This window comes from Podarcis filfolensis, assembly GCF_964270895.1.
Source record: "Podarcis filfolensis genome assembly, chromosome: 5".
Classification (NCBI taxonomy): domain Eukaryota; kingdom Metazoa; phylum Chordata; class Lepidosauria; order Squamata; family Lacertidae; genus Podarcis; species Podarcis filfolensis.
The window spans coordinates 54,762,925-54,790,911 of NC_139608.1; the positions used below are offsets into that span (position 1 = coordinate 54,762,925).

Here is a 27,987-nt window from a genome sequence, read left to right on the forward strand (position 1 = left end):
ATTCCCTGATAGGAATTTGTTGTCAGATTTTTTTTTTAAAAGGAAAGAAAATGTTTTTTAATTTTAGTTTTATTTCTTGGTACACTTATATTCCAACTTCCTTCCAAGGGGCTCAAGGTGGGATACATCATTCTCCCTCTCCTTGTTTTATCCTCCGAAGAACCCTGTGAGGTAGGTTAGGCTGAGAGTTGATGACCACAGCACCACATTTTCTGCATTTTGATGTAAGTTAATCTATTTTTTTTGTGGTATGATAGCTCTAAATATTTCCTGGTTTGTACATATTTCAAATAAATCTAAAGGGGCCATGCACACTAACTTGGTGATCTGCACCAAACATTGACAAATGTAACTATCCTGAAAGAAGATATAGGAACAGCCTCTCTGCTTTCTGCCTGAACAATACCGCCCTGGCTCAAAAGAGCCAGATTGAAGAGAGCCAATCCATGCCTTTCATCACTTACTCACCAAAAGGAGTCCCCCACTGGTTGAGTTGAGTTGTATTTAGGGACACAAGGGCTCCAGCACCCAAAGGGCACACTCTTCCCACATCCTCTTGCACCAGCTGGCAATGAGAAGTAGGTTAGGTGACTGCCCCTTCACCTTCCAGGTGCTTCAGGACAGCCATAGTCAATGCCAGAAATGGTGGGAGTTGTGGTCTATCCCTGCACTAGAGAAACATTCATTTCCCAACTCTGCACAAGATGAATGTCTCTTTTAAAATGCCATTGGGCACAGAGAAAAAAATATAACCAATTCCCAGGAATGTTTGTGTTACCAAACCCTAACAAATTCTTGTGGAAGGATAACACAAACAACTTCTGAGCACTTAATATCATGGATGTCTTCGCTTTTTTGGTACTCATGCTCCAGAGCAGGAGTCATAATAAATAACCACTTGCACTGACATGACAGATCTTAACAGCTCTGCTTGACAGTAAGCAACAACATCTGCTCTGGGGAAACGGTTAGAATATATCATCCAGACCTTTCTCTTGACTTTGTTTTAGTTTCACTGGAGCAGGCTCACAAGATAAGGGTATAGTGCACGACTCTTCAACTCAACAGCAAAGGCAACTAGCTTTGAAAGTGCATTGACAGCATTAATAGTAATAACATTAGATGAAAATGGTAATCTGATTCTTGGCCTAGCAGAAAGTCAGGAAGATCTGTGTGATGCTTGCTAGCAAATGCTAACTAGATAGTGCTAAGCACTTGAGGGCTTATCCTAAAAGCCACAAGATTGTACACAAACACCACGCTATGAAAATGTTCCTCAAAAAGCGGAATGTATCCCAATTGCTAAAAGTAGTGCAAAATGTCCCTGCCCTCTAAAACAGGAAAGCAAGCCGTGATCATGCCTAGAGCAGGCTGGTAGAAGCAGTTTGGCTACAGACTCAGGATCTTTTGTTTACTGGGATTCCAGGCTTGTTCCATAAACACATGGCAGGTAGGAACTTCATTGTGTGGCCTGAATTGTCCACATCAGAAAAGCAGTGAGGTAAAAGTTTGCAGAAGAATAAGAGTTAAACATGAATTAAAATCCCTTCTTTCTGTGTATACAAACTCGATTAACTAAGGGATACAGTCAGCTGTATCATAAAAGGTAGGCTCAGTGAACTGTAAGCACAGTTCACCACTGAACAGATGGATAGACTCACCAGCCAATCGAACAGTGGTTCAGAGAAAGTACTTGCCCTTCCCTGCCCATCTTTCCACTTAGTCTTTTGCTTATGAATGCTCCTGCTGCCTCCTCCTTCTCTTTCTACAGCAACTAGGAAAAGTTCAGCGCCCTGAAGCCAGATGCCTACAATGAAGCCAACACTGCCTTCCTCCCATTTGAAGCACCTGGCAGTGGTGCGCTTCACTACAGGGGTCACCAATGTGAGGCCCATGGTTGAACATGCACCCACAGACACCTTTCCTCTGCCCTTCGCCAACTGAAATAAGACCTGGAAGAAGCATTCTGTTGTAGCCAGTAGCAAAAGAGGTGTGTGTGATTGATTGATTGATTGATTGAGGGTGCTTTTGTGTTCGTGTGGTGCCCATGAAAGTTTACTTACTGCAAATGCAGCCTAAAATCATGGTGACAGCCACATTTCCAGAATATTAATTAATATTACCGTATTTTTTGCTCTATAAGACTCACTTTTTCCCTCCTAAAAAGTAAGAGGAAATGTGTGTGCGTCTTATGGAGAGAATGCAGGCTGCGCAGCTATCCCAGAAGCCAGAACATCAAGAGGGATTGCTGCTTTCACCGCACAGCGATCCCTCTTGCTGTTCTGGCTTTTGAGATTCAGAATATTTTTTGTCTTGTTTTCCGCCTCCAAAAACTACTTGTGATCTGGTGCGTCTTACAGAGCGAAAAATATGGTAATTAAATGTACTTGCCCAAAGAGACAGAGCCGTGGTGGGCAATCTCCAGCCAACAGGCTAAATTAGCCCTGTCTGTCCTTTCTATTTCTCTCAAATTAAGCTCCAGTCAACATGAGTGAAAGAGAATAATCAGTCCCAACTTAGCAACCTGTCAAGAGCATTTGCTAACAAATCCCAGAAGCCAGAGTTGGGGAACTTCTGTTCATGATGGGAAGTAGTGTTGGTTGTTTTAAAATATTGTCTTTCCCTTGCACATTATGAACAAGGCTTATTTCTCTTGTGTTTAATTATGTTGGTATCATTACTATGCATGCTATTGACTTTTTATTAGGTTTGCGAATCTGTCAATTTCAGTTTCTCTCGGTTTCTCATTTTTCCAAACTTAAATTTAGTTCTCCACATTGCTACATCAGCTTGTGATTCCCACCCCCACCCCCATTTAAAAAGTCCTTGGGAATATTTACCAGCATTTTCATTCCTCCTAATATCCACATTTTTGTTTGCAATTTTGCCTAATGCACACATTTTTGCAAAGCCATTCTTTCTACAGCAATGCATTTTCTGTGTTATTTTCACTTTATGCATTTTAATGCAAACCGTACCTTAATACAGTATAAGGATTTTTGTACGAGAGAATCTGCATTGCAACATTCAGAGAAGTGTGAATTTCGAATGATGGCAGTATTTCAATTTGCATCTTGCTCCAGAAAGTATGAATGTGGTAGATTTGCCTTTATATGTTCTGAATCTAATTTCTCCTCCAGTCCTGCTTTTATATAGCACAAAACTATCACCCAAATTTCTGGGGTTTCCATAAAAAGTCAGAAAGAATCCATGCACTTACAGCCAGAGAGAATTCCTTCCTTGCGTGATAACTCCTGTGAACTTTGTTAACCTCCGAGCATCGACTTCAATCCACTGGTACGGATCATTTCGTCCTGCACACCAAGCACCATCATAAAAATCATTTTCATTAACACCTGCCTGAAAAGAAGGCAAAGCTGTCTTTATACATATGAATAGATACATTTCGAGTTGTTGTTGTTGTTGTTTTAAAAAAACACAAACAATGAGAACATGAAAATATTGTTTACTCTCACTTCATTTTTTGCCAAGACTGATAAGTCAAGGCTGGGAACATGGAGCCATGTTTAAGATAGTTGTCAAGACTGGAGAGTTGGAACTGCCTTTCTCTCACATTTTTCAAAGTTAAATTCAGTTTTCTGTATTTTCTCAGCAACTCGCTTTTTAAAGAAAAGGGGGGGAAGAAAAATACTGATTAAAATCTGCCAGTATTTTAGTGCTAATTTATCCCAATAAACACATTTTTGTACACATTATACACATTTTTGCAAGAATTCTCCTTTCCCTAGACACACATTTCTGCCTATCTTTTGCGGCTAATGAGTTAGCAGTAAAAGCCCCATGTTAAACCCTTCAGACTTAAAAGAATCAGAACAACAATCAAAAATTTGTGGGATGCAAAACAGAAATGAGAACAGAATTATGTAAGCTGGTCAATACATTCTTCAGATGGCTTGGACTACAATTCCATCATCCCTGACCAGTGGCCATATTGGCTGGGGCTGGTGGAAGCTATAGTTCATCAACACATAGTAAAGGGCACCGGGTTGAAGAAGGATGAGGCACAGGCAGCCATCATGCACTAAGGATGGTGCATCTCTGTTTACCTGGAGCTCTTTTAATCTAATGTTGTATTGGACAATTATGCACAAAAACTAGGCATCTTTGGAGTGCTTAGAGGATCCCTACAAATCTAAAGCATGCAGAGCTGTTGCTACCATGCATTGTGCAATATCCTGAGCTTTCTTAACAATAAACTAGAGTCTGCCCCCCCAAAAAACACCTCTTCATTTACCCACAATCCTAGTCTAGCCGTAGCTAGAATGGTGACTGGGAGCGGCCGCCAAGACCACATAACATCAGTCTTGAAAGACCTACATTGGCTCCCAGTACATTTTTGGGCACAATTCAAAGTGTTGGTGCTCACTTTTAAAGCCCTAAACGGCCTCGGTCCAGTATACCTGAAGGAGCGTCTTCACCCCCATCGTTTGGCCCGGACACTGAGGTCCAGTGCTGAGGGCCTTCTGGCAGTTCCCTCATTCCGAGAAGCCAAGTTACAGGGAACCAGGCAGAGGTCCTTCTCGGTAGTGGCACCCGCCCTGTGGAACACCCTCCCACCAGATGTCAAAGAGAAAAACAACTACCATACTTTTAGAAGACATCTGAAGGCAGCGCTGTTTAGGGAAGCTTTAAATGTTTAATAGACTATTGTATTTTAATATTCTGTTGGAAGCCGCCCAGATGTTGGAAACCCAGCCAGATGGGTGGGGTATAAATAATAAATCATCATCATCATCATCATCATCATCTCTGCATGGCTCAAGGTGTCATCAAAACCACAATGCTCCTCTGATAGGCAGGACAGTTCTAAAGGAAGCTTAAAGCAAGAAGTTTAAAGCATTGCACAATCTCTGATGGCATTGAATTGTGATGATTGAAACAATTCCAATTAGCTCCTCAAATGATTCGAAGCAGGGGTTTTCAGGTGCTACCAAGCTTCTAATCAAGCCAGATGTCTTTGCTCCACAAACACTCAGCAAAATTACATGTTTCTTGCTGTCATCGTCAATAAAATTAGCAAAGAAGAACTAAGGATGTCTCTCAGCATACTGCAACTGGTCCTCCTAATCAGCCAACTCAATGGCTCACTTGCCCTTCTTCGTACGTATATTGGGTATCTGGCATCTGGGGACAACACTCCATACATCTGACTAAGTGGGCTTGGGAGCACATGAAAGCTAGTGTCACAATACATTTGCTGGCCTTTAATGTGCTACCAGGCTCTTTGTTCTTTTTACAAATGCTGTGTATTTGATTTTAAATTTTGCTGACAATCGTACAGTGAAAGACTTAAAGATGGTTTCCTTTATGTACACAAGTTTCCTGTACATTGTAATCATGTTTATGTGATGGGTTTGAGTGATTTCTTCTTTGGGCAATATTATTACACTTTTCCTAAGCTTCTAAAATAGCAGCTATCATAAAGTGGCAAAACTGGCAAGGACAAACCTAAGGGAATGGAAAGAGGACAAAGTGTTTTCAATAAATCTAGAAATGTCCCGTTCCCTCCCCCCCCCCCCCCAGTTTGAAGCGACTTGGAAATGATTGATTTGAGACCAGAATGATCTGAAATGGAAAGGATAAAGAAAAGAGTAGCAAAAAACCTCCCATTGACACAAACTGTCAGTCATGGTGCACCACATGAATGGTTGATCAGAATTATGAGATTAGCACCTGGTTATCTGGCTGCCACATAGCAGGAAGAGTGGGACTCTAGCATTACCGGGCATGTCCATTGCAGATAAAGTTATATCACAGAAAATAGGCAATGTCTGAACAGGAAAAGCCAAATAGATAAACTCAAATGATTAAACACTCCCGTTGATTATGAACTTGAGCGCCATTTATCAACATGTGCTCCTGAGTGATTGGATTTAATATATATATAGAGAGAGAGAAATTGATAAAACTAGAAGTCAGAAGCAACAGAGACTGCTGAACAGAGACTGGATGAAATCTCTATCCTATGGGAAATGATAGTGTTGTGGCTAATGGCTTTCAAAAAGACACATGAATTTTGACCACACACAGGTCAAGTATAAGATGTGAATGTTTCAGTAGGCTTTGATTTGAGGATCCTCATTCTAAAAAGTGACTTAAAGCTGAGACATCAACATGACGGTTGAGTTAACCCACCTGTAGCTTATTACAGCATATGTGGGCTACATAGAGTCTCCTTGAAGTTTTTATCAGTAGCTATATTGGTATTGCCATTATTATGGGAGTACACTTTGGAACCAGAAAATCTGTATAACTTTAAATCTCATGCCAAGAGCAATTTAAAAAAAAATACTTTTTCCCAATATCATTCTAATAATTGCCTCATTATAACAGTACCGTTTTTATCCAATTAATATAATTATTAATGTCAATTATTCAAATGTCAAATTATACAATTTAATTAAACTGGCCCCCTCACATACTAGAGTTGATGAGTTCATTCTTCTACATTTTTTCTGCATTCCAAAATTTTAATAATTCCATTCCATTCAGATGGGAACAGATACAATCTTGTGATTTCAATTCGTGTTGGTATAATAGGAAATTTATGAAGTTTCAAGTGAGGAACTTTAGCTGTAATCCTTATTCTTTCCTTTGTGTGACAATTTTTCCCCATGATGTTTTCCCATCCATATATAATGTTGCATCCTTTACTCTCACAGCTGGTAGACTCCTTTCCTCCCTGCCGCTCATTTATGGCCATTTATCTCAAACACATTCCTTTGTGGATAATGGAGGTTAGGGAGGATTTTGCTCTATAGTTTCTAAGCATAGCATTTCTCCCCCCCCCCTTCCCTCTCAGTTCTTTTCTCTCTAACACACTGTTCCAGTTTTGTTAAAATCCATACAATATTCCAATTTTCTCCATCCTCACTTGTGCAGATATTGTTTAATAAAACTTGCATTCTGGGGTGGGGGTGGGGGTTTTTCATATCATAAATGTCAAGAAAAACCTTAAGTAAGCAAACCATGGGCTCCCCTCCCCACATCGTCTCTTTCACCAAATGAAATCCGCTCTCAATCCAAACCTTTCACATCCTTGTAGCTGGGTTGTTTTTGCAGTTTCTTATCTCATTGTCTCTGGCATGTGCCTGTAGTTTACTCCAATTAAAGTCCAATTAACAGGATGACCTGTGCTTCCAAGAACGGGAGCAGAGTGGGGGTGAGGGTCGTGGCAGCCAGAGTGCTCCTTGCACCCAGTGCCTTTGCCTGCCCTCACATTCCATGGGGAAGTGAATGCCAGACCACCAGGCAAACTGCGGATGAGAGACTGGTTCCTCTTCCAACCCTATCATTATCTGATTATCTCCATCTGTCTCTCTCCCATGTTAGTAGGAGAGACTCCGTTCTTGGCACACCGGAAACAGGAAGCCAAGAGCAACTTGTTTAACTTTTGTAAACCTCCCTGTCAATAGTCCCAAAGTCATTTTTTATCATCTGTGTTAAATTTTCTTTTGGACATTAATGCCAGAACATTCAGAGTAAAGAAACAAAATTAACTAGCACATATTCTTTAAAACAAACAAATAAACGAAAAACATGTTAGCCATCAGTATGGTCAAAATCTGTAAGTGTCCTCTGGGGGAAATTGCAGAGTAATCCCATCCTCTTGACCCGTTGGAAAGGTGAACTTACCTGAATATTTAGCCGTGCTCTGTGGGCCCCAAGGCCATATCGCTTTACAGTAGAAGCATGGAGCTGGAAGTCAGTAATTTTTAATGTTTCAAGACCAAGTGGAGGGCAACCTGGAAAGCAAGGATTTATATCTTAAGTTGAGAAAACAGTGTATGAACCACTATATTTGATGGTGTATATGCACAGGTTATATGTGTATAAATATAAACACATTTTCTGACAAATGCATCTCAGAGATAGATTAATTAGTTTTACAACTGCATATATTTTTTTTATTTCAATTTAGCAAGCTGCCACACATCCCAGGTTACTGTTTTTAATTAAAACCAATTATCAAGTCCTTCATCCTTCTTTCCCTTTGAAATGAACTCAGTCATATCTATCCAGATTTAGATGAAAAATGTTTTCCACAGCCTAAACATTTCAAGTTCTTCCACTCACAATCTCCCTTCCTGGGGCAAGACTGCAAATCATAGTTCTTTAATCTTTGTTTCTAGTTCATCCACTTCCAACTATTAAGTTAGCATTTAGTCAACATACCAGTAGAATAATATCTGTGTTCAAAGTAACCACGGCATCCTGATTCCTCTAAGGTCAATCGCCAGGAGTTAGTAATGATTTAGAACTGTGTTGTCTTCAGTCTAAAAAGCTATTTAAAACCCATAGCGATGTCTTTATTAGTCCCATATGAGGACCCAACCTCTCAGCAGTCCATTTGAAAAGCACAAAGTTTTCCAAAGAAAGGGTTGAGCTGTTGAGTAGATATAAACATGCTGGAGATACAAAGGACACAGTTTGAAACAGTTTTCAACAATGTTGGTGCAATGCTAACAGAGGTTTTCTCCCATTTTATTATCCGTAATTTATTCACAATTGTCTCATGGCATCACTGCAGCCACATTATTGCACCCTTCTGCAAAATGAAACCACTTGCAGCATGACTTGTATTAATTTGGCTGGATTTAGAAAACAACTATCATCTGAGCCATACACATGGAGAAGACAGAGGAGGCAGTCTGCTCAACTGTCACACCTGTCCTGCCTTCATTGTTCTAGGATGTCCACACAGGGCACTAATGTCTGAATAGCTCTGGTGTAAGTAAAATCCAATATACAATGGATTGTGTGGTGGATCACCAGTTTTCACCCCTGAAATAACTGAACATGCGAAACCGAATGGAGGATTTTATGGTCCTTCATGCAGGGACATCCTGGGATGTTGTCACTGCTGTCTCTACAGATTCAGGACAGGTGTCAACCAACCCAGCATCATAGTGGTTGCTACATAAAGCATCCTGGGTGAAACAGTGGAAGGATGATCTTCCTTCATCCTAAGAAGTAACAAATGACTGGAGATGTTTTCTTGAATAGGCCATTTATCTGTATGGTAGAGTCTACTCTGTAAGTGGTGATGCAAGAGAAGAAAGAAAGCAGTTGGAACGCTGACCCTAGCACTGACCTCTGGACTCCTCACTGTTCAAAGAAGTGGGGAGCACTCAACTGTTATGTTGCTGAAGTAGAGTCAGAGATGTTTCTCAGTGGTATGATCCTCCCATGTTATTTTGGTAGCATATGTAATGATGTTGGGTTCTTTCATATGTCAGTGTTGTCTGTAAGAAGAAAGCACATGGCTTCTGATTCTGAATGTTACCAGAGTGGTGTTGGACTGGACCTCCAAATGTACATAAGAGCATAAGGCCAAGGGACTATCCAATCCAGTACAGCATCTTGCTCCCCTCCTGGCCAACCAGATGCCTACGGGAAGCCCACAAGCAAGACCTGAGCACAAGAGCATCTTCCTCATTTGCAATTCCCATATTGTCTCCAACAGTGGAGGGAGATTGTAGCCAGCACTGCAACTCTGGCAGCATACTGAGGGGACTTCATATTCCTAAACCTACATTTCCAAAAATCTACTAAAATGAGTTCACACTGACCCTCTCTTCTTTGAGGAAAAACTTGTTAACATAATCTCATCACAAACAAACTGCAGTATAAACCCAGGGTTGTGATTATTCAAAATTTCTACTCCTATCAGAGCAATATGATGGGGCTGAAGTGCCCCTCTCCGGAACAGCTCTATGGGAATAAATCTGTTGCCAATGATGTTCCCACATGAGGTATTGGCCAAAACAAGGCATTCCATGGCCATGCTGTTACCGCCCCTGGATCAAAAGTCCCCTGTGCTCACAGATTGGATCCTGCCATCCCTCAGTAACCTAGCCTGCTACTGGCAATACTTAGCTTCTCTCCCATTGATGTCAATTGGATGGGAAATTATTGGGTTAAAAAAAATACTTGCTGAGATAAATAAGCAGTAAAACCACCACCTCAACTCCCACCCTGACCAGATTTAAATGGCATAACAGGGAATTTGTTTGTTTGTTTACTAGTCTGCCCTTCCTGCCCAAAGACAAACAATTAAAAAACACACACACAACAACAGTTAACTTATAATTGTTCTGTAAGCTGTTCAGATAAGAAAAACAGCATTGATTCGACTTGCTCAGTAAAAATGTGCAATGCCACACAAGGGATAGAAGCTGGATAGTGCCAGAAAAAAGATCATGAGTATCTTTTTTTGCAGATTTCTGCTATTCAGTGTCTTTCACATGCATAAAGTGATAGAAATTCAAAAGTCACCTTTGCATTTCAGTGACATTTTTTACTCTCTGCAAGAACTCCATTATGAATATCTGACTAGGTCTGCCAATATTAAATCCAATGATAGTAAAGCTTTTAAGCTGATGTAATTAACTACTTGATCTTTGATATTGGACAGAAGAAAATGCAATTGACATTAACAGCAACAAGTAAAGATGTGAACAAGTTACAGAGAGTGAGGAAAATCTAATATTGGCCATCTCTGCTAAGTACAGATGTGAAGTTTTAATAGTATGCATTGTTTTTGACAGGAGAGGTCTGAATGTGGTATCATATCTAGAAAAAAATACAGCGCAGTGTTCAGCCTTCTGTTCTCAAACATGAAGCCAAACTTTGGATTTGTAGATGTGCAGAAATGTGCCATATTCATTTATCTAAATTTGATTGTTACCAAATTTACAAATTTAAAAAAAGAGGAGGGAACTGGATTTAGTTTTGGAGACATGGCTCTGATTCAGAGCAGAAAATATATAAACATACGAACACTGCAGATAGAGCTGAATAATATCTGAGTTTTTAGGCTTTTCTTCCAGCCTTATGCTAAAACATGGTCCAAAATTAGTTTTTGCAGGCATGGCTAAGCTGACATATTTTCATAGGTATCAGGAATGAAAACATAAACAAGATTTCTTGATAAAGAACATTATTGACTATACTAAAAGATAGGGTTCATTACCAGAATTGAGTTATGGATTAGAACTGTATTTGTGCTATTGTGAACTTCCCTGGAACCAGTGGTGAAGGGAAGAATAGAAATGTTTTAAGTAAATAAATAAACAAATATCAGCAGCATCACTTTTCTTGTAAAATACAGGAAGCTGTACATAAAAGTACATGTCCCTGATTGCAAACCCTCATCCTACACCATTTCCTTCCTGCAGTCTATCCTATCCATTTCCTTTGCCTTTCCTGAAACCTCTCATTCTATTCTCATCACTATCACACACACAAAAAAGTGATGGACTCAAAAGGTTGACTTGCAATGCATCTGAATCTTGCCATGTGAGCCACAGGATTTTATTGGTATAGAAAACAATAGATGCACCGTTTTCTGCCACGAAGCTTTTTTGAGTTGAAAATATGGTTTGATCACTTGGTGTTGTTAAACATTGCCGTGGACAGGCTTTGTGGAGGTTGGATGAGACTGAACAACATATTTCATACAATTGAAATAATTCGGTTTTATTTATAGCTGCAGACAATTGACAGGGGGCGGAGGATAAATTGCAGCTATATTCTGCCACCTTGAGGATGGATCCACTCATATGATATTTCCATATTTGTCCCTAATTTATATCAGATGCTTGGTATATTAATCTAGAGTTCTGAGGGCTTAAATTCTGAGCATGGAAGTTTGGGCATCTTGAATACCCCTTACAAGTCACCAGCAAAGAATCAAGTTCTAACATTTTCACACTTAGCCATTGTTGACTTTTGGAATGATGTTTTGTGTATTATGGGCCAGAGTTAAACAATGTGTTTCTTATATTTTTAAAGCAACAGCCAAATATCAGCATTGGAAAGAAAGAGAAATTGATCTCTGTGTGCAGTTTTATCTTTCTTAAGCCACAAGGAGACCCTGTTTAACATATCCTCATCTGAACACCTTCAATTCGGCCTAATCCTAACTTTTGCCTTTAAGTAAGGCCTTTAAGTAAGGCATGGCAGACCAGGAAAAAATAACCTCCTTCCCTACAGACCCTCTTGGGTAAAGGTTAGGTGAGGAGGCCCTCCTTCACCATCAGAAGCTTGGGACAGAGGGCATTCTCTGTGAACGCCCCTAAACTGTCTTTTTACATTGTTGTAATCTGCCCTGGGACCTTATGGTGAAGAAATTTAAAACAACCACAAAAGTGTGAAAAGTACTTGAGAAAATTGAAACCTCTGAGACTCTTGAGGTAAGCAGGGTTGGCCTAAGACATTTGCTACCTGAGGCAGAACAACAAATGACAGTCTTGCTGCCCACCACCACACACAGGTCAAGGTTCATCATACCCAAGGCCAGCCAAATTATTTTGGTATCTAAGACAAGTGCCTCTCTCTGGGAGTAAAAAAACACCTGTTTTTCTTTTTCCTGGAAGAAAAATGCAACAACAACAACAAACCATTTGCTAGCCTTAATGACATCCAGAATGAGCTGCCTGCAGTTTCTTTCTAAGAGTTGAACGAATACATACATGTATACATGCATACATACATCATTTTGTATGCCACCTTTCCATAGTTCAAACCATGCTCAAGGAGGGTTACAACATGAAAATAATACATAAATCGGCAACATAACAAAAGTAGCCGTAAACAATCATTAGAAAATACACAACCAAACTGAACTATTTCCACATAAATCACAGCAAGATTTAAAATAAAAATACAAAGATGCCAAAAGAAAAAACCCAACAGCAACAACCCCCACCCAACAAAAAACAGCAACAACCCCAAACAATACCCCGGCCCAAGAGTGTGTTCAGCAGCAGCTTTTGTAGCTGTAGTCAGTCAGGGCCCTGCCCTCCTAAACCTGCACGGTTTTCCAGGACTCATAGCCTTAAGTACTGGCTGATATCTTTTGTGCCTGCCTGATCACTGAGGGCCTTGGGAAGTCATTATTTGTGGATTCCTTTGGCTCAGGTTTATGGTAGGGCTGCCATACATCCAGATTTTCCCATACATTGCTGGGATTTCAAAGGTGAAATTGAGGTATGGGGAGAATTTTATTTGGGGGGGGGAGAGAAAAGCTCAACAACTTTGGTGGTGGCTTCATAAGAAAAAGCTCAACAGCTTTCCGTTTACATCTCACATCAACCAGCAGCCCTGTGTTTAGTGTTGTAGGTTAACTTCTTTGGAACTCCCATCTGAGATCAGAAAGGCTGATCTGTTGAACTTCATTTGCTCGGTGAAGACCTTTTTATTATCGCAGACATTTTAGCTACGTTTTCCTGATTTTATGGTTAGTTTAAACCAGAGGTCAGCAAACTTTCAGCAGGGGGCTGGTCCACTGTCCCTCAGACCTTGTGGGGGGCTGGACTATATTTTGAAAAAATAATAATGAACTAATTCCTACGCCCCACAAATAACCCAGAGATTTATTTTAAATAAAAGGGCACATTCTACTCATGTAAAAACACGCTGGTTCCTGGACCGTCTGGATTTAGAAGGTGATTGGGCCAGATCCTTAGTTTGCCCTAGTTCCTTAGTGGGCCTTAGTTTGCCCACCCATGGTTTAAATTGATTTTTTCCTTTGCATCTCTTTAGTGACCTCTGTGTATGCTGCTTTGAAACAATGGTATAAGTGGCCTGTATAAATTGCTGAAATAAATAAAATTAAATAAAAATATTTCTGAAACAGCCACGCTCTGGAAGTCTTTCCCTAGAAAAGCACAAATGTGGATTTTCAAAAGCAGGATGGGGCCCCCTCAGCTCTCCATCGTCTTTGGAATTTCACAGGTCTTCACTTATGCCTTTTAAGAGCTTAATGATATCATTCCCTTTTCTGAAACCAGCTGCATCATGTTGCGTTCACAGAGACAGATCAGAATGCTTCAGCTTGTTGGAAATATTTTTGGAGTTCAGTATCAGTATTGGGGGTAATGCCCTCTCCTCCCACTGAACATTTCATCATTCTTTGCATGATAGCAAAAGAACAGGGAGATAATTATCACTGTGGTCCCTCTACTCCAAACATGGAATTGTTGAACCAAACATTTTGGATATTTAGAAAGGCTGAATTGTTTATTCATCAGTCTCCAAAGGAGTGCTCCTTTGCACTTCTGGGTTCCAGCTGGCTGTGTAGCTGCCAACTTTTTTTGTTTTTAAAAAGCACATTTAACGTTGAGCTTCTGTTATTTTGGCAGGGTTGAAAGTGGGAATTTCCAGTAAATCTGTTCTCATGAGATTTCCTCTCCAAGTTTTCAGACTGAAGAGGTTCAGTTAAGCTTTAGATAACATACAACAGGATATCTTTGAAACGGGTATGTTTGAAACTACTGCTGCTGCCTTATCTTGTCTTAAGCAATATAATTTTATGATGCTCATAAAATGAACGCTGTATATATATGAAAGACCCTGTGGACATCCTGTTTTCAACTGTTCTAATGATTAAAAACATAGCTTGAAAAGAGGTTGCTTTCCTGTTTGCACGCACGGTAACCCAATACCAAAATGCAGGTAAATTATTATCATGTTCCTCCAAGTATATTGCTGTGATGTGTATCTCTAAAACAGTAATGTAACGGAGCATCAATACATTTATTAAAAAACCAAGAATCAGAAGGGATTCTTTGAGCAGAGAAATTGCAGGTGGTAAGAAAGACACTGAGGGTAGATGCTATGTGTGGCTGAGTAGTTACAGTGCTAGACTAGGATCTGGGTGACCAGGGTTCAAATGCTCATCAACCATTAAACTCACTGGGAGACCTTGGGCCAGTCATGATCTCACACTAACCTACCTCACAGGATTGTTGTAAAGATAAAATGGGGAGGAGAAGAACTAGGTACACCACTATGAGCTCCTTGGAGGAGCAGAACACCTTCAGTGCTGGCCAAACTTGGCCCTCCAACTGTGTTGGGACCACATTTCCCATCACCCCTGACCACTGGTCCTGTTATCTAGGGATGGTGGGAGTTGTAGTCGCAAAACAGCTGGGGTGCTGAGTTTGGCCACCACTGACTAAATGATAAATATGGAGTAGAGAAATGTTAGGAAAGGATGGGGTAAGCAGCCCCTTCCCTAATAACTTTTCTTGTTTAAAAAGAAGCCCCCTCTTGAAACTGTTTTGCTTTCAAAATAAAGTACAAGGACTCCACTACAAATCTTTTAATGTACTGTTATTTAGAATTCTTTTCTGAAATCTCTATGCTTGAAGGCATTCTATCACCGAAGCCAGAATTCTGATATAAGAGCCCCTATGTCCTCCTCACTAGGATGCCATTTGCTCTCAAGTCCACAGTAGGAAGTAGGTCTGGTTTTGCTGTGGCTCACTCTCTAGTGCATGTATTTCAGGATTATAGCCTAAGCCTTGGAACAAATTGACAGCAATAGCTATGCCACTAACAAGGCCCTGGTTATAATAATGCAATTGGAGCTCTTGAGACCTTCCTGGGTTGGGACCTCGCAGCTGACCTAAATTTCCAGCTTCCAGTTTTTGAAAAAAATCTAGCCCTTGTAGAACCAGAGATGGGAAATGCTTTAGATCAGAGTGAACTTGACAACATTTCCAGCACAATCATTTTGCGTTTCCATACTGGCATGCAACACAAAAAGACTACAGTGCAATCTGATCCTGTGGAGCAGAGGGACAGAGGACATCCCTAGGAACACCCTCATACAAAGGGAGTTCATATATGCAGCCTAACCTTAGGAGAATCCCTGGACATCTCAGTGATACAACTGGAAAAGAAAGCATTTACCACTAGCGACCAAGGACAGGTTAAGGTTGTTAGAAGACTAAGAGCAGTTCCAAAATTAACAAACAAACAAAAATCCATATGTGCTTGTAGTGTGGTTCATCACCTTAGAAATTATCCTCACACAATCCATAGCAGTGACCTCTACTTTCTTGCCCACAGCTCAAATGATAAAGATTAAAAAAAAAAATCCACTGGATGCATCCAACCATGCCTAAACCAGAACTTTGGATCCTTGCCAAGGAAAGACAAATATCAGATCAATCGTGGGTTAAGCCAGGGTTAACCAAAATGGTGCCCTCCATACATTGCTGGACTACAATTCCCACAATTCCTTTCCATTGGCCATGCTGGCTGCTGCTGATTGGCACTGTAGTCCTGGCAACCACTAGCTGTGAGAGTGTATGACTTTGACTTTAGACATTTTCAATATGTTGTTGTTTTATTTTAAAATGCATTGTTTTAAGACGGATGTGTTTGCCACTATGGGTTCCCTTGGTATCAAAGATAGATTATACATTTAATAAATAAATAACATTAGAGGACACCACTTGGGCTATTCCAGGGACATAGGCACAGACTCCTAGGGGCTGAGGCAGTTTTGTCCACCCACCCCCCAAAAAATTATAAGGGGGCCAGGCCCCCTGAATATTCAGGGGACGTCACATGACATTGTGCAACCTCATTCCCACCCCCTCCGCCTATCCTCTGGAGAAGCTGGCACCTCTGTCCGGGGGTAATAAGCTATGCAACTGCTAGTATTAGGTAGGTACCATCATTGTATTGTTTTCACAATACAGATCTACTGAGGCATGCTATTTTTATTAGATGCATATGTTTTTGCTTTTGTAGTATTAAAAAATCTTCCAAAGTTATCTCTATTTTGATAATTTTATCATGTCAACTTTTTTTAAAAAAAAGTTATGTTTTTATTGCTTTTTAATGAGTCACCATTCATGTAAACCAGTTAATGATTTATTTAGTGGTATATACATATTGCTAAATATATGGTTTTCTTTTCCTGCCAAGCCACCCTAACTATAATAATCTCCATACAACAATCCACCAAATATTCATTTTTCATAATGGAATCAATGATGGAATGGTTTACAAGTCAAGATCCTCTTGAAAAGAAATAAATATCAGTAGACGAAAGGAATCACACACATATAGGGAGAGCAAAATAAGCAGATTTTTCCACAGTCTGGTCTGCATGAGGAGGCAGAGCAAGAAAAAAATGGAAAGGAAAATTGCTTTTTTAAAGTAGGTAACCTATATACCAATCAGTTGAAAAACTGGATCGTTTCTCCTCTTCCAAAATATTTCCATTTGCTTTCTGCCAACAAATGCTTTCTTTTTTAGGTTGCTTTAACAAATCTTCAATTCTGCCAGGCACAACAAGAAAAAAACCATTCTTGTTTCCCTACAGAACCCTCATGAATGATAGTGTCTCTCTTGTGCATGAGTATAGGAAATGAGACTTATATAAGTTTTATAAAAATGCATAGGCCCATATCTATGCCAGCTCAAAGATTTTGGCTCATGTCTTCCCATGTATAGCATGGTCAGAATGGAGTCTATTATTTTCCAACACAGTTATTATAGCTAGTTAAATATGATTTACGTTCAGTAATCAAGTTCAATTAGAAAGCAATATGCAATTTGTATCTTAAGATTTAATTGTAAGTTCCTCTTCAAAGAAATGAGGGAAACTAATAATGTCAGTTTGTCAAAGCCTGAACTTTAAGACAGGGGCAGTGCATCCTGTTTTGCCACCCGAGGCAAAGTGGGACTGTGCCGCCGCCCTACCCCCACCAAAGCCTCCCTTACCTGGGTTGTGTGGCAACAACAGTGGGTTCTGGAAGAGATCCCACAAGTTCTTGAGGAGCTCTTGTGAGATCTCAAAGAGCGCACAAGATCTCATGAGATTTTGGCAAGATCTCATTGCCACTTTCCCACCAATGATGGAGGCTGCAGGGGCGACGCCTCTTGGGCTTCTGCAAGTTGGCTCTGCTTTAAGAACGTAAGATGAGCCTGGTGGATCGGGCCCATGGCCCATCTAGTCCAGCACCCTGCTCTCATGGTGGCCAGCCAGAGGCCAGTGGAAAACCAGTGAGCAGTCCATGAGCGCATAAGCACTCTTCTCACCCATGATTCCTAGCTACCAGTATATGTGCCTCTCAGGATCTCATGAACTGCCAGGATGGCAGGGAAAAGAATCCCAGTGAGGGGGGCAGCCGACACTGGGACATTCCAGGGCAAACAGGGGGTGGAGAATGAAGTGCTCACAGCATGATGGAGGATGGCAAGGGGATGAGAATCAATGCACAGAATTCAGAGCAGCAGGACCCATCACCAGAGCCAGAGAGACTCCTGTCCCCACAAACAAGGCAAGCTCTGAGGCACAGGGAACAGCAGTCAGGGTGCTCCAGGAGGCTGAAGCAGGCAAGGCCTCTCTAGCTGGCCAGGTGGGGCTTGTTAGCTCTGGGATGAGATGTGTGATTCCTCAGCTGAAATAGGCTCAGAACAGATGAGGCCCACCTGCCTCATCAAGCCCAGATACTGCAATCAGCTTGCAAAGTACAAAAGGGAAGCAGAGCTGAGGTGCTATGTCTGCACAACTGCTCGTGTTGTGGGGCCTTGACTTGGATCCTCCTGGACCTCTATGGGACTGTGTTTTGGGTTTGACTGGACTGTATCCTGACTGCTGGACTTCAGACTTGGCTACTTGGATTGACCCTGGACTGCATTTCCTGACCTTTGGATTTTGTGTGGCTTGATTCCTGCAGTATGAACTTTGGACTTGGCTTACTGACTTGCTACCAGGTAGGCCAGGGATTCAGGACACTGGATAAGTGAAGAATAGTGTTAAGTGTTCTCTTTGCAATAGAGCTGAGATTATGTTGTTGGACTCCCAGCCAACACAGCCAATGATTGTGAATTATATGAGTTGTAGTGCAATGGCATTTGGAGAGCCACAGGTCAGCTAGCTGGGTGAATCTCATGATCTGCACCACACCTCTCACTCTGTGAGAGGTCTGCCACTTCAGTTAGGCAGGAACCTGACAAATTCCCTTACCTCTGGAACAGTCAATCTCTAGCTAAGCCTTGAAGCTAGGTTATTTTTCTAGTGTTAGTACATGTAAATGAATCAACGTATCCAAAGACAATGGCCTTTTTTCTTTCTAGAGAGCGGAAGCTTTGAAATTCCTTTTTATACTGGGTGAGAGGTTTCTTTGGCAAAGATTTGTGATTCCCTAGAGGATGAAATTTGGAAAGCCAAAATGCTCCATAACAGTAGTTGTGCCAGTACATGCCTATCAGGCCAAATTCTTTAAAGCTCCAGTCCAAACTATTAATCATATATGGTTTGGCTTCTTCCATTATAAAACAAATGCTTTCTTTGAAAATACCTCTTCTGATCCTATTTCGCATCTCATGGGGCAATGAATAGCCTTAACTCAAAATCTGCCAACATTATTGAAACAGGAAGCTTAGAAACTTTGTAGAGGTATTAGTCAAACATTATTTCAGATGAAAGCTTTCTTTCCAGTTCACCTGATTCTACTTTATTTCCCTTCTCCATCATAAAGCAATACCCCCATCTCTTTTAAGGTACATGTCAGAGCCCAGAACAACAAAGTATTCATTTTTCCTTTTCATTGTACTTGTTTAAACATGCTTTTCAATGCTTTTTCCAGTCAACCATTGATGGTTTATTCCTAATATATAATGTAGCTACTTTACAATGCTTCATTCCAAAGATCAGACTGTCTGATAATGATGTACCTGCTCTCTGTAGTGGCAGATTTGCCTCCCCCCTGCCCCCCCCATGAGAAAGACACTCAACTTGGTCTCTCCCAGAGGGAGGGGGGTCATGAGTCACAAGATCAGAGTGTCCAATGGAGTGCCAGAGTAGTAGACAAGTCTCTCCTTGCCCTAATTGGAGATGCATGGGATTGAGCCTGGGACCTTCAGGCTGATTGGTTTGACATGGCTAGAACAAAGCAGTGAGATGTAAACAAACTGAGACGAGCATAGTATTTCCTAGCTGGTGCTCTTGCTTAGTCAGGAGGGATTGTAACTGAACCCCAAAACCCCTGATTGTCCTGGCCAATGGTTGGGCCACAACATGATTTCCTTCTCCTTTTTATCTCAGAGCAACTGACAGTTAGAACCAAATATGATTTCTGACAGGGAGAGGGAAAGGAAATCTGACTCTTCCTGCTCTGGATGAGGGATGAGGCCAAGTTGCCTCCCCGCCCCCCTTGTGTGGATATTCTTCCTAGAAGGCAAGACATACCACTTCTCTGTGGCCCTTGGTCCCCTAGGTGATGGGTGGGGGCAGAGTGTCCTTCCCCCCACTCCATAGTCCCAGGAAGTGTGACAAATAGAAGCATGATTCAGAATTTGACGTCTGACTGTCAAAACGTTTTTGGCTGTTTTTAAGTCTGTATTATTGATTTATTTATTGGTTTCCACGTGGATGCAATAATTTGACTCTCTTGCCAGATTTTTACACATAAACAATGATGGTGTTTTGGCTAGAGTGGAACAAATGCAAACCATTCAGATTTGATTTCGCTTTCACTATTGCCAAACAAACGAGCCTTAACATCTGTTTCAAATGATCCTTCAAAATTGTCCTGGATACTAGAAGGAATATAACCAAGCAGCCATTCAAGCTCTAGGGAGCCATGCATCTCAAGTTAACCAAGGAAGCTCCTCAACAAAGGTGCTAAGAATCCTTGGGCTTGTATGACCTGACCTAAATTGAGGTAAGAATTAAGCCAGGGTTGGAAAACATGTGGGCCTCCAGGTGTTGTTGGACTCCATTTCCCCTCAGCCTTGGCCAGCATAGCCGCTGGTCAGGGATGATGGAGTGGTAACCAAACACCTGTGCATGCCTATTCCCACCACAGGGTCATACTGTTCAATGTGCTGCCAGAAAACAGGCTTGCACTGCCTTCCCCAAGCCTGGGAAGCATTTGCCCAGTTTTGGGAAGGAGGCACGATGCTCTGACAGGATCCAAGAGCCCTCCCTCCTCCTTCCCCCCCCCAAAAAAAAACAGGGACAGAAAAAAGTACTGGCTGCTAGCCACAATTACTATATTCATAATAGTGTAAATGTTTAGATTCAGCCTCCTAGCAATACTTCCAATAATTCCTAATCATTTCCTGATGAGATTTAAAAGCATCAAAATACATAAGTGTAGGTCTAAGTATATTGATAATACAACTGAGACTGACCTATATTTAAGATAATGGTTGCAATCCCACATACATACATGCAAGTAAGTCCCATGGAGTTCCTTAGCCTTATTTCTGAATAAACTTACATAAGATTGCATTGTACTAAGCATGCACTTAAATACTACGGCATATGGGGGGAGTTTTTTCATCCTATTTTTACTGCAGATGTACAATTGTGTAAAGATGAACTTTGCACAGCTCCCTAGAGGAAACCAACCAGGAAATGTTCAGAAGCCCACAAGTGTGTAGTGTTTGCTCAGTACGGTGTAAATCTCTGGAGAATAGTTTGAAATTGGTCTGGTGTGGCCTATCATTTCTTCATGATTCATTTTCATCTGTTCTATGGCACTTAAATTTTTTTTTTCCAGGGTTATACAACATCCATTGGAATTTACCTTTTGAGATATTTCAACTCTATATTGTGGGGTGAGCTAGTGGCATTTATTTTGAAGACTCTATAGATTTGATTGAACTACTTAATACAAAAGTAAACTTTACTGCTGCAGAAGTGTTTCTGCAAATTTTCTACAGGAGTCTAAGGAGAATGTGAAAAAATACATGTCAAGTGTCATGTAAAGTACACCTCATTTTTTTTTTTAAGTTTGTCTAGTTCCTGAGGGCTATTCTGTACATAATGCAGATTGAGGTGCTAGACGGAGGTAATTTTGAGCCTGACTCCTTCCTACAGCAAGAAGGACCATATTTTTGAATGCCCTCCCATCATAAAAAGAACCTCCCTGCCGATAATAAATAAGTGCTTTGGGAAGAAAGTTCTTCTCTGTTGTGTGGCAGTTCACTACCCGCAGGGTGATTCTTTTAATCCAGTCAAAAATTCAAAAATATGATCTTCCTTTACAATTTGATTTCTGTCTCCCTGATATGCTGGATTATTACAAGCAGGTAATTTTTTCATTTAATCATTCAAAAATATTATGCCTTCCCTTTACTGAATGAAGTGGTTCAGTTCAGAAAGCTACCACCTACATCTGTCCCACACTGCCCAATGGAGACAACATTCAGTCCTGCTACTGTTTCAGAAACCCACCAATCAAGTACCTTTACAATATTCGTGGAAAACTAGTTTTGTTGAACAAAATCTCTCATAGGAATGAGGGCTGCCGCTAATAACTAGGCAGTTTATTCATCCACCCTTTCCCTTTTTGTGAGTTCAGTGGGAAAAACTGTGGGGGAAATAGTCTCAAGGGTTAAATGTGGATCTCCACCCCTGTTTACCTGACCCATAGAACTCTCCCTAGACCAACTTCACAATTTCCCCAGGCCACAACGCTCACTAGCTCTCTCTCCCCCCCCCCCATTTTTTTTTTTTTTTGCCTGACTAGATTTTGTCCTTGAATTCTGATAATTCATGTTGCTTGTCTGGATGTGATGTGGAGAGGGCTGGGTGAGTACTCTCCCCCCCTCCACCCACTTTAGCATCTTAGCTCTGCCCACCACTTCCATGTGGCTCTTGGAAGGTTGCCAGAAGGGAATGTGGCTTTCGGGCTGAAAGGTTTCCCATCCCTCCCAAGACTGATCAACGTGGCCTGAGGTGTAAATTAAAAGTAAACACAACAGCAAAAGCTGCAGGTTTCAAGCCTGTAGTTTTGGTCAGCAGCTAATAAGAAGGTTCCAGAACACACATCTGGAACTGACGAGTGTTTTGTAATGAGCTAGGCTCTCTTGAGGAGGTACCATTTCACCTTGTTATTTCTCTCACAAAATTGTTCACTGAAAAAAGTAAGATGCCATCTGAGAGGATTCAAGCTTACTTTCCCAGCTCTCCTCATAAGTGCTTCGTCTTTCATAGTCGCCATCTGGTGTCCTTTCGTTGCTTTTCTTGTTTTTCTCACCTTTCTTGTTCCCATTTTTAACTGTAAGGAGAAAAGAAAAATATGGTGTATTGTTTCCCCCCAAATATAGACTATTGAAACATAAAAGACAAAATCCACTTAATGAAGGGGGGACCCCCATATTTTAATCCCTTCCTCTTTCTGCCAACAGCAAAAAATCGTTCCGGGCCCCAAAAATCAGATGACTTGGCCATTGCTCAGTGCTACAGCACCTCCCTTGCATGTAGGGGTAAGATGGGTCTGTCAGTTACAGGCTTCCCACTTTCTCATTTTCCTACTCTTAAATTCAGTTCTCCACACTTATTTATTTATTTGGGCGGGAATATCCTCTTGAAAATTCATGCATATTTATTTACTGTTTCATAAAATTCATATACCACTTGGTTGTAAGAGAAACCTTAAAGCAGTTCGCAAATTGTGGACATTGTGGATTTCTCCTAACACATTTTTTTGCATGCAGATTTGCCTAATATACACATTTTACTTCAAAGTACTTCCCCCTCATATAATTCATACCTGTAGGTTGTTTTTGCATTTTCGTACCCATTTCTTGGCTGTCAAATTGGGCTGCAAAATTCAGAGAAGTCTGAAGGGTGATTTGTATATTTTTTTTCTGAAAAGTGCGAATTTGGTGAGTTTGCCTTTTGAAGCAATCTTAATAGAATTTCTCCCTCATTCCTATTGGAAACACTAGAGAGCTACTGCTGGTCGGTATAAAGTATACTCTGCTAGATTGACCAATGTTCTGACTCAGTTTAAAGCTGTTTGCTAAGTTCCTAATATTGGATACACTTCTGAAAAAAGTGAGATATGTCTTATGAATTCCCATGGGGCATGCAGTGCAATCCTGTGTGTGTTTATTTGGAAGTGAATTTCACAGATTGCAATAGGACTTGCTCCCTGGGAAGCATGCACAGTTTCTCCAACCAGTAGTCTAAACATCTACATAGACAGATTAATGGCACAGTGCACAATCTAGCCCAAGTCAAGCATTTTAAGTCTACTTTCAGCTGAAGATTTAAAAAACACACACTTAATTGTTTCTCCCTGAAAATCAAAGTGGTGTGCAATTGCTTAACTTATGTGGCAGAGTTTTACCAACAGATGTCAGGACCTGGTTCCTGTATGAAATCAGGATTCTTAACAGTGACAATCTCAGTTTCCAGACTTCAAGTCTATCTGTATCAGTGACGATGCAAAGTTAAGAGCCCTACAGACCAATGGGTTGATTGTGACCTACAGTATGTTTTTGTAGGCCTTATATTTTGGTACTCATGACATGACTCATAGAGAGCAGACAATTTCCTGCAGAAGTTCATGACCCAAATTCCCATAAGTATGCTGTAAATCTTAATATGAAGGTACCGACTACTTGACTCTCGGAGAGTAGCATTAATAAAGGCTGTAAGAGTGGAACAAGCTGTGAGCTGGAAACACTCTTCCATCACTGGCAAGTAAAGGAACATGGCAGGCTTCCTATTTTATCTTCCAGACACAACCAGTGAATTGGTTTAAATTCCATCAGGGGCAGAAAACAAAGAGGCAGTGTCTTTCACACGTTATGCATTATCCATAGACAAATTAAGGTGCAAATTTAGATCCTGGCCTTCACCAAAGTATTGGAGCTTGACTATATTTGGGAGAGTGCAATTGTGCTCATGAGCTGCTTGTGAGTTTCCTATAAGCATTTGTTTGGAGACTGAGAACAAAATGCTAGATGAGATGAGCCCTTGGCCTTATCTAGCTGGGTCCTTTTTAAATTCTTATGACCTAATACAGAGTTTCAGAACAGGCATATGATTCACATCTAGTGATCTCAAGGAAGTTTTGGCTTGTAAACACTTAGCTGGGAGTAAATCCCATTGATCTTGATATTTTTGTTTTTAAATTATGTTGCTTGTAGGGAGGAGGACTCCATCATACTTGGATTCCAGAGCAGACTCATCAGACCCAGATGAGATCAGTGGTCAGCTTCAGAATCCACAGTTTGGTGTATTTTTATCAGGTGATCAGAAGATAGCACACTGCCCCCCTGCCATTTCCCACCCCCTTTAAAACCTTTGAAATAGGTGCTCATAGAACGTGGTAGCATTCTATTGCTACAAGGGGCAATTGTACAGAAGAAAGCATGGCAGTCCCAGTGCAGAAGTGGCAGTCCCATGTTGGCTTCCCAGTTGCCATTTGCCCCATGCAGACGTCCCTGATGCCTTGTCTCTCTTCCTCCCAGTCTTTTTTTTGGGGGGGGGTTGCAGGGGTACGCATACCCCTAAACATTTTGTGAATCTAAGTTTGACATCATTGAGGGGCAGTATTTCAATATGAGTAGAAAAATGAGAGTACCCCTAAACATTTTTTTTAGGAAAAGGACTGCTTCCTCCTAATAAGCAACAACAACCCATGTGTTTGATAGCTGGTGTAATGGCTCCGCTCCACCTGGCAGGCTATGTCTGCTTCAGAAGCCAGCCATTTTTTCATATAATTCCCCTGGAAAGGGATAGAACATCTCCAAATCCCATCATTCTCATGGGATCTTTCTTCATGTACTTTTAATACATACAGTGGCAAGTAGCTCTAGCCCCACAAGTTTTGGGCAATTGGATACACTATTTCAAATGTTTTAAAGGCACTCTCCTGTGTGAGTGTCTGGGGGCCCTGCTCCTTCCTGCCACTTACCACCTGGCCCAGGGCGGGGCCTGAAACCTCACAAGGACTGCTGCGCTCTGCTGCCCAGGAGGACTCTCCTGTGTGAGTGGGGGCCCTGCTCCTTCCTACCGCTTACCATCTACCTGGCCCAGGGCAGGGCCTGACGGGCCTCACTAGGACAGTTGCTGTTACTGCTAGAGGGGTGCAGAGTGCTTTTAAAATGTTTTTAAAAATTTTCTTTTGAATTTTTTGTAAGTGGGGGGGTGAGGGTGGGGGTGGGATGGATGTTTATTGGGCCTGGGAATTTGTTTGATTTTATGTTTTTGTAATTTTTACTGTTTTTTGTTTGTATTGTTTTATTGGGTTTTTTTAAGGTGTTATTTTGTTCTTAAGGGGAGGGGTCAGGGCTGCCGGGGAGTGGGTCCCAGCCAACAAAATGGCTGGGGCATGTTCCACAGGGGGGGGGGTGCACTGGGACAACCGATCTTAGTGATCATGGGTAGGAGGTGGAGTTACGCTAAGACCAGACCATGTCATTACAGAGTAGGCAGGTTTAGTTGTTGTCTGAGGACTATCCCTGCCTCCGGGTCTGGTCCTGACCGGAAGAATACTAGAATCAGCAAGGGATACCCACATGACCTGAAGGTGCTGTTGCGCAATGCCAGGTCAATGATTCATAGGACCACTGCCATCCATGACTTGATCATGGATGGATGGAGGACTTGACCTGGCATGTGTGACAGAGACTTGGTTGGATGAAGCAGATGGGCCTGTCCTTGCCGCTGCTTGTCCACCAGGTTTCTCTTACGCACAGCAACCCAGGTCACGTGGGTGGGGAGGGGGGGTTGCAGTGATTTTTAGGAAGTCATTAGTTTGCACCAGGCGTCCTATTGGGAAGACCCAGTTTTCCGAGTGCATGTTCTGGAAGTTGGGCAATAGGGGCAATACAGGATTCCTTTTGGTGTACCGACTTCCCCGCTGCACCAAGGATTCCCTACCCGAGCTGCTTCAGGTTGTGGCGGATGTTCTCCTGGAGACACCTAGCTTGGTTGTCCTAGATTTTAACATCCATGCCGACACGACCTTACAAGGGGCCGCTCGGGACTTCGTGGAAAGCATGGCCTCCATAGGGCTGTCCCTGAATAAGTCTGGCCCAACCCATAGCCACGGACATGCCTTGGACCTGGTGTTTACCTCTATGGATGTTGGTGATCTGACACTAAAAGCGAAATGAAAGAAGTGCCATGGTCATATCACTTCCTGATGCAACTGGACTTCTCTGCGACCCATCCCCTCTGCAGGGAGGTGGGACCAATTCGAATGGTCCGCCCCTGCCACTTAATGGATCCAAATGGTTTCCAGAGAGTGGTAGGGGATGCTTTATCCCATGTTGATGGCCTTTCAGCCGATTCCCTGGTGGCCCGCTGGAATGTGGAGTTAACCAGGGCTATTGACTTTTTGGCTCCGAAGCGCTCTCTCCGATTGCATGGAGCCCGGACAGCCCCGTGGTTTTCCACAGATCTGAGGGCAATGAAACAATCGTTGAGACGGCTAGAGCGCCGGTGGCGGATAACTCATTCCGAATCTGACCGGACACAGGTTAGAGCTCAACGTCGAGCCTACCAAGTGGCAATAGCGACGGCGAAGAAGACTTTCTTCGCCGCCTCTATTGCATCTGCAGAAAACAGCAGCAGGAGACTTTTTCAGGTGGTTCACAATTTAGCGGAACCACCTGCGACACCTGGGCCCAGTACGGGCCACATGATCTCCTGCAATGATTTTGCAAAGTTTTTTGCAGATAAAATCGCTCAGATTCGGGAAGAAGTAGACTCCACCGTGGGAGCAGGGCCAGGGCGGAAGAGTGCTAGAGTCCTGTCTAGCCAAGTTGCGTGGGATCAATTCCAACCTGTTACCTCCGAGGATGTGAACAGGCTGCTTGGACGAGTGAAGCCAACCACCTGTCTCCTGGATCCTTGCCCATCCTGGCTTATAAAAGCTAGCCGGGAAGGACTTGGGCGATGGGCTTCGTGGGGTGGTGAATGCTTCCCTCCATGAGGGAGCCTTCCCAGACCCGCTGAAAGAGGCGGTTATTAAACCGCTTCTTAAAAAACCATCTTTAGATGCGGCCACGATGGCCAATTATCGCCCGGTCTCAAATCTTCCATTCTTGGGCAAGGTGATTGAGCGAGTGGTTGCTGAACAACTCCAGGCATGCCTGGAAGAAGCGGACCATTTGGATCCCTTCCAGTCGGGATTCAGGCCTCATCATGGGACTGAAACTGCCTTGGTCGCACTGGTTGATGATCTCTGGCGGGCTAGGGACAAAGGTGAGAGCTGTTTCCTAGTTCTGCTGGATCTCTCAGCGGCTATTGACACCATCGACCATAACATCCTTCTGGACCGTCTTGAGGGGCTGGGAGCTGGGGGCACTGTCATACAGTGGTTCCGCTCCTTCCTCCTGGGCTGTGTTCAGAAAGTGGTGGTGGGGGATGAGTGTTCAGACCCCTGGGCTCTCACTTGT

The 27,987-nt window shown here is 42.0% G+C and overlaps 1 protein-coding gene across 1 annotated transcript in view; it reads right to left on the bottom strand.

Moving 5' to 3' along the window:
- Positions 1-27,987, bottom strand: part of CPXM2 (carboxypeptidase X, M14 family member 2) — an 88,007-nt gene that overhangs the window by 51,924 nt on the left and 8,096 nt on the right. The window contains exons 2-4 of the mRNA XM_083616897.1: positions 22,743-22,844; positions 7,657-7,766; positions 3,221-3,360 (exon numbers count right to left, since the gene is read on the bottom strand). Coding sequence (XP_083473023.1) covers positions 3,221-3,360; positions 7,657-7,766; positions 22,743-22,844 — 352 coding nt within the window. The remainder of the gene's footprint in view (positions 1-3,220; positions 3,361-7,656; positions 7,767-22,742; positions 22,845-27,987) is intronic.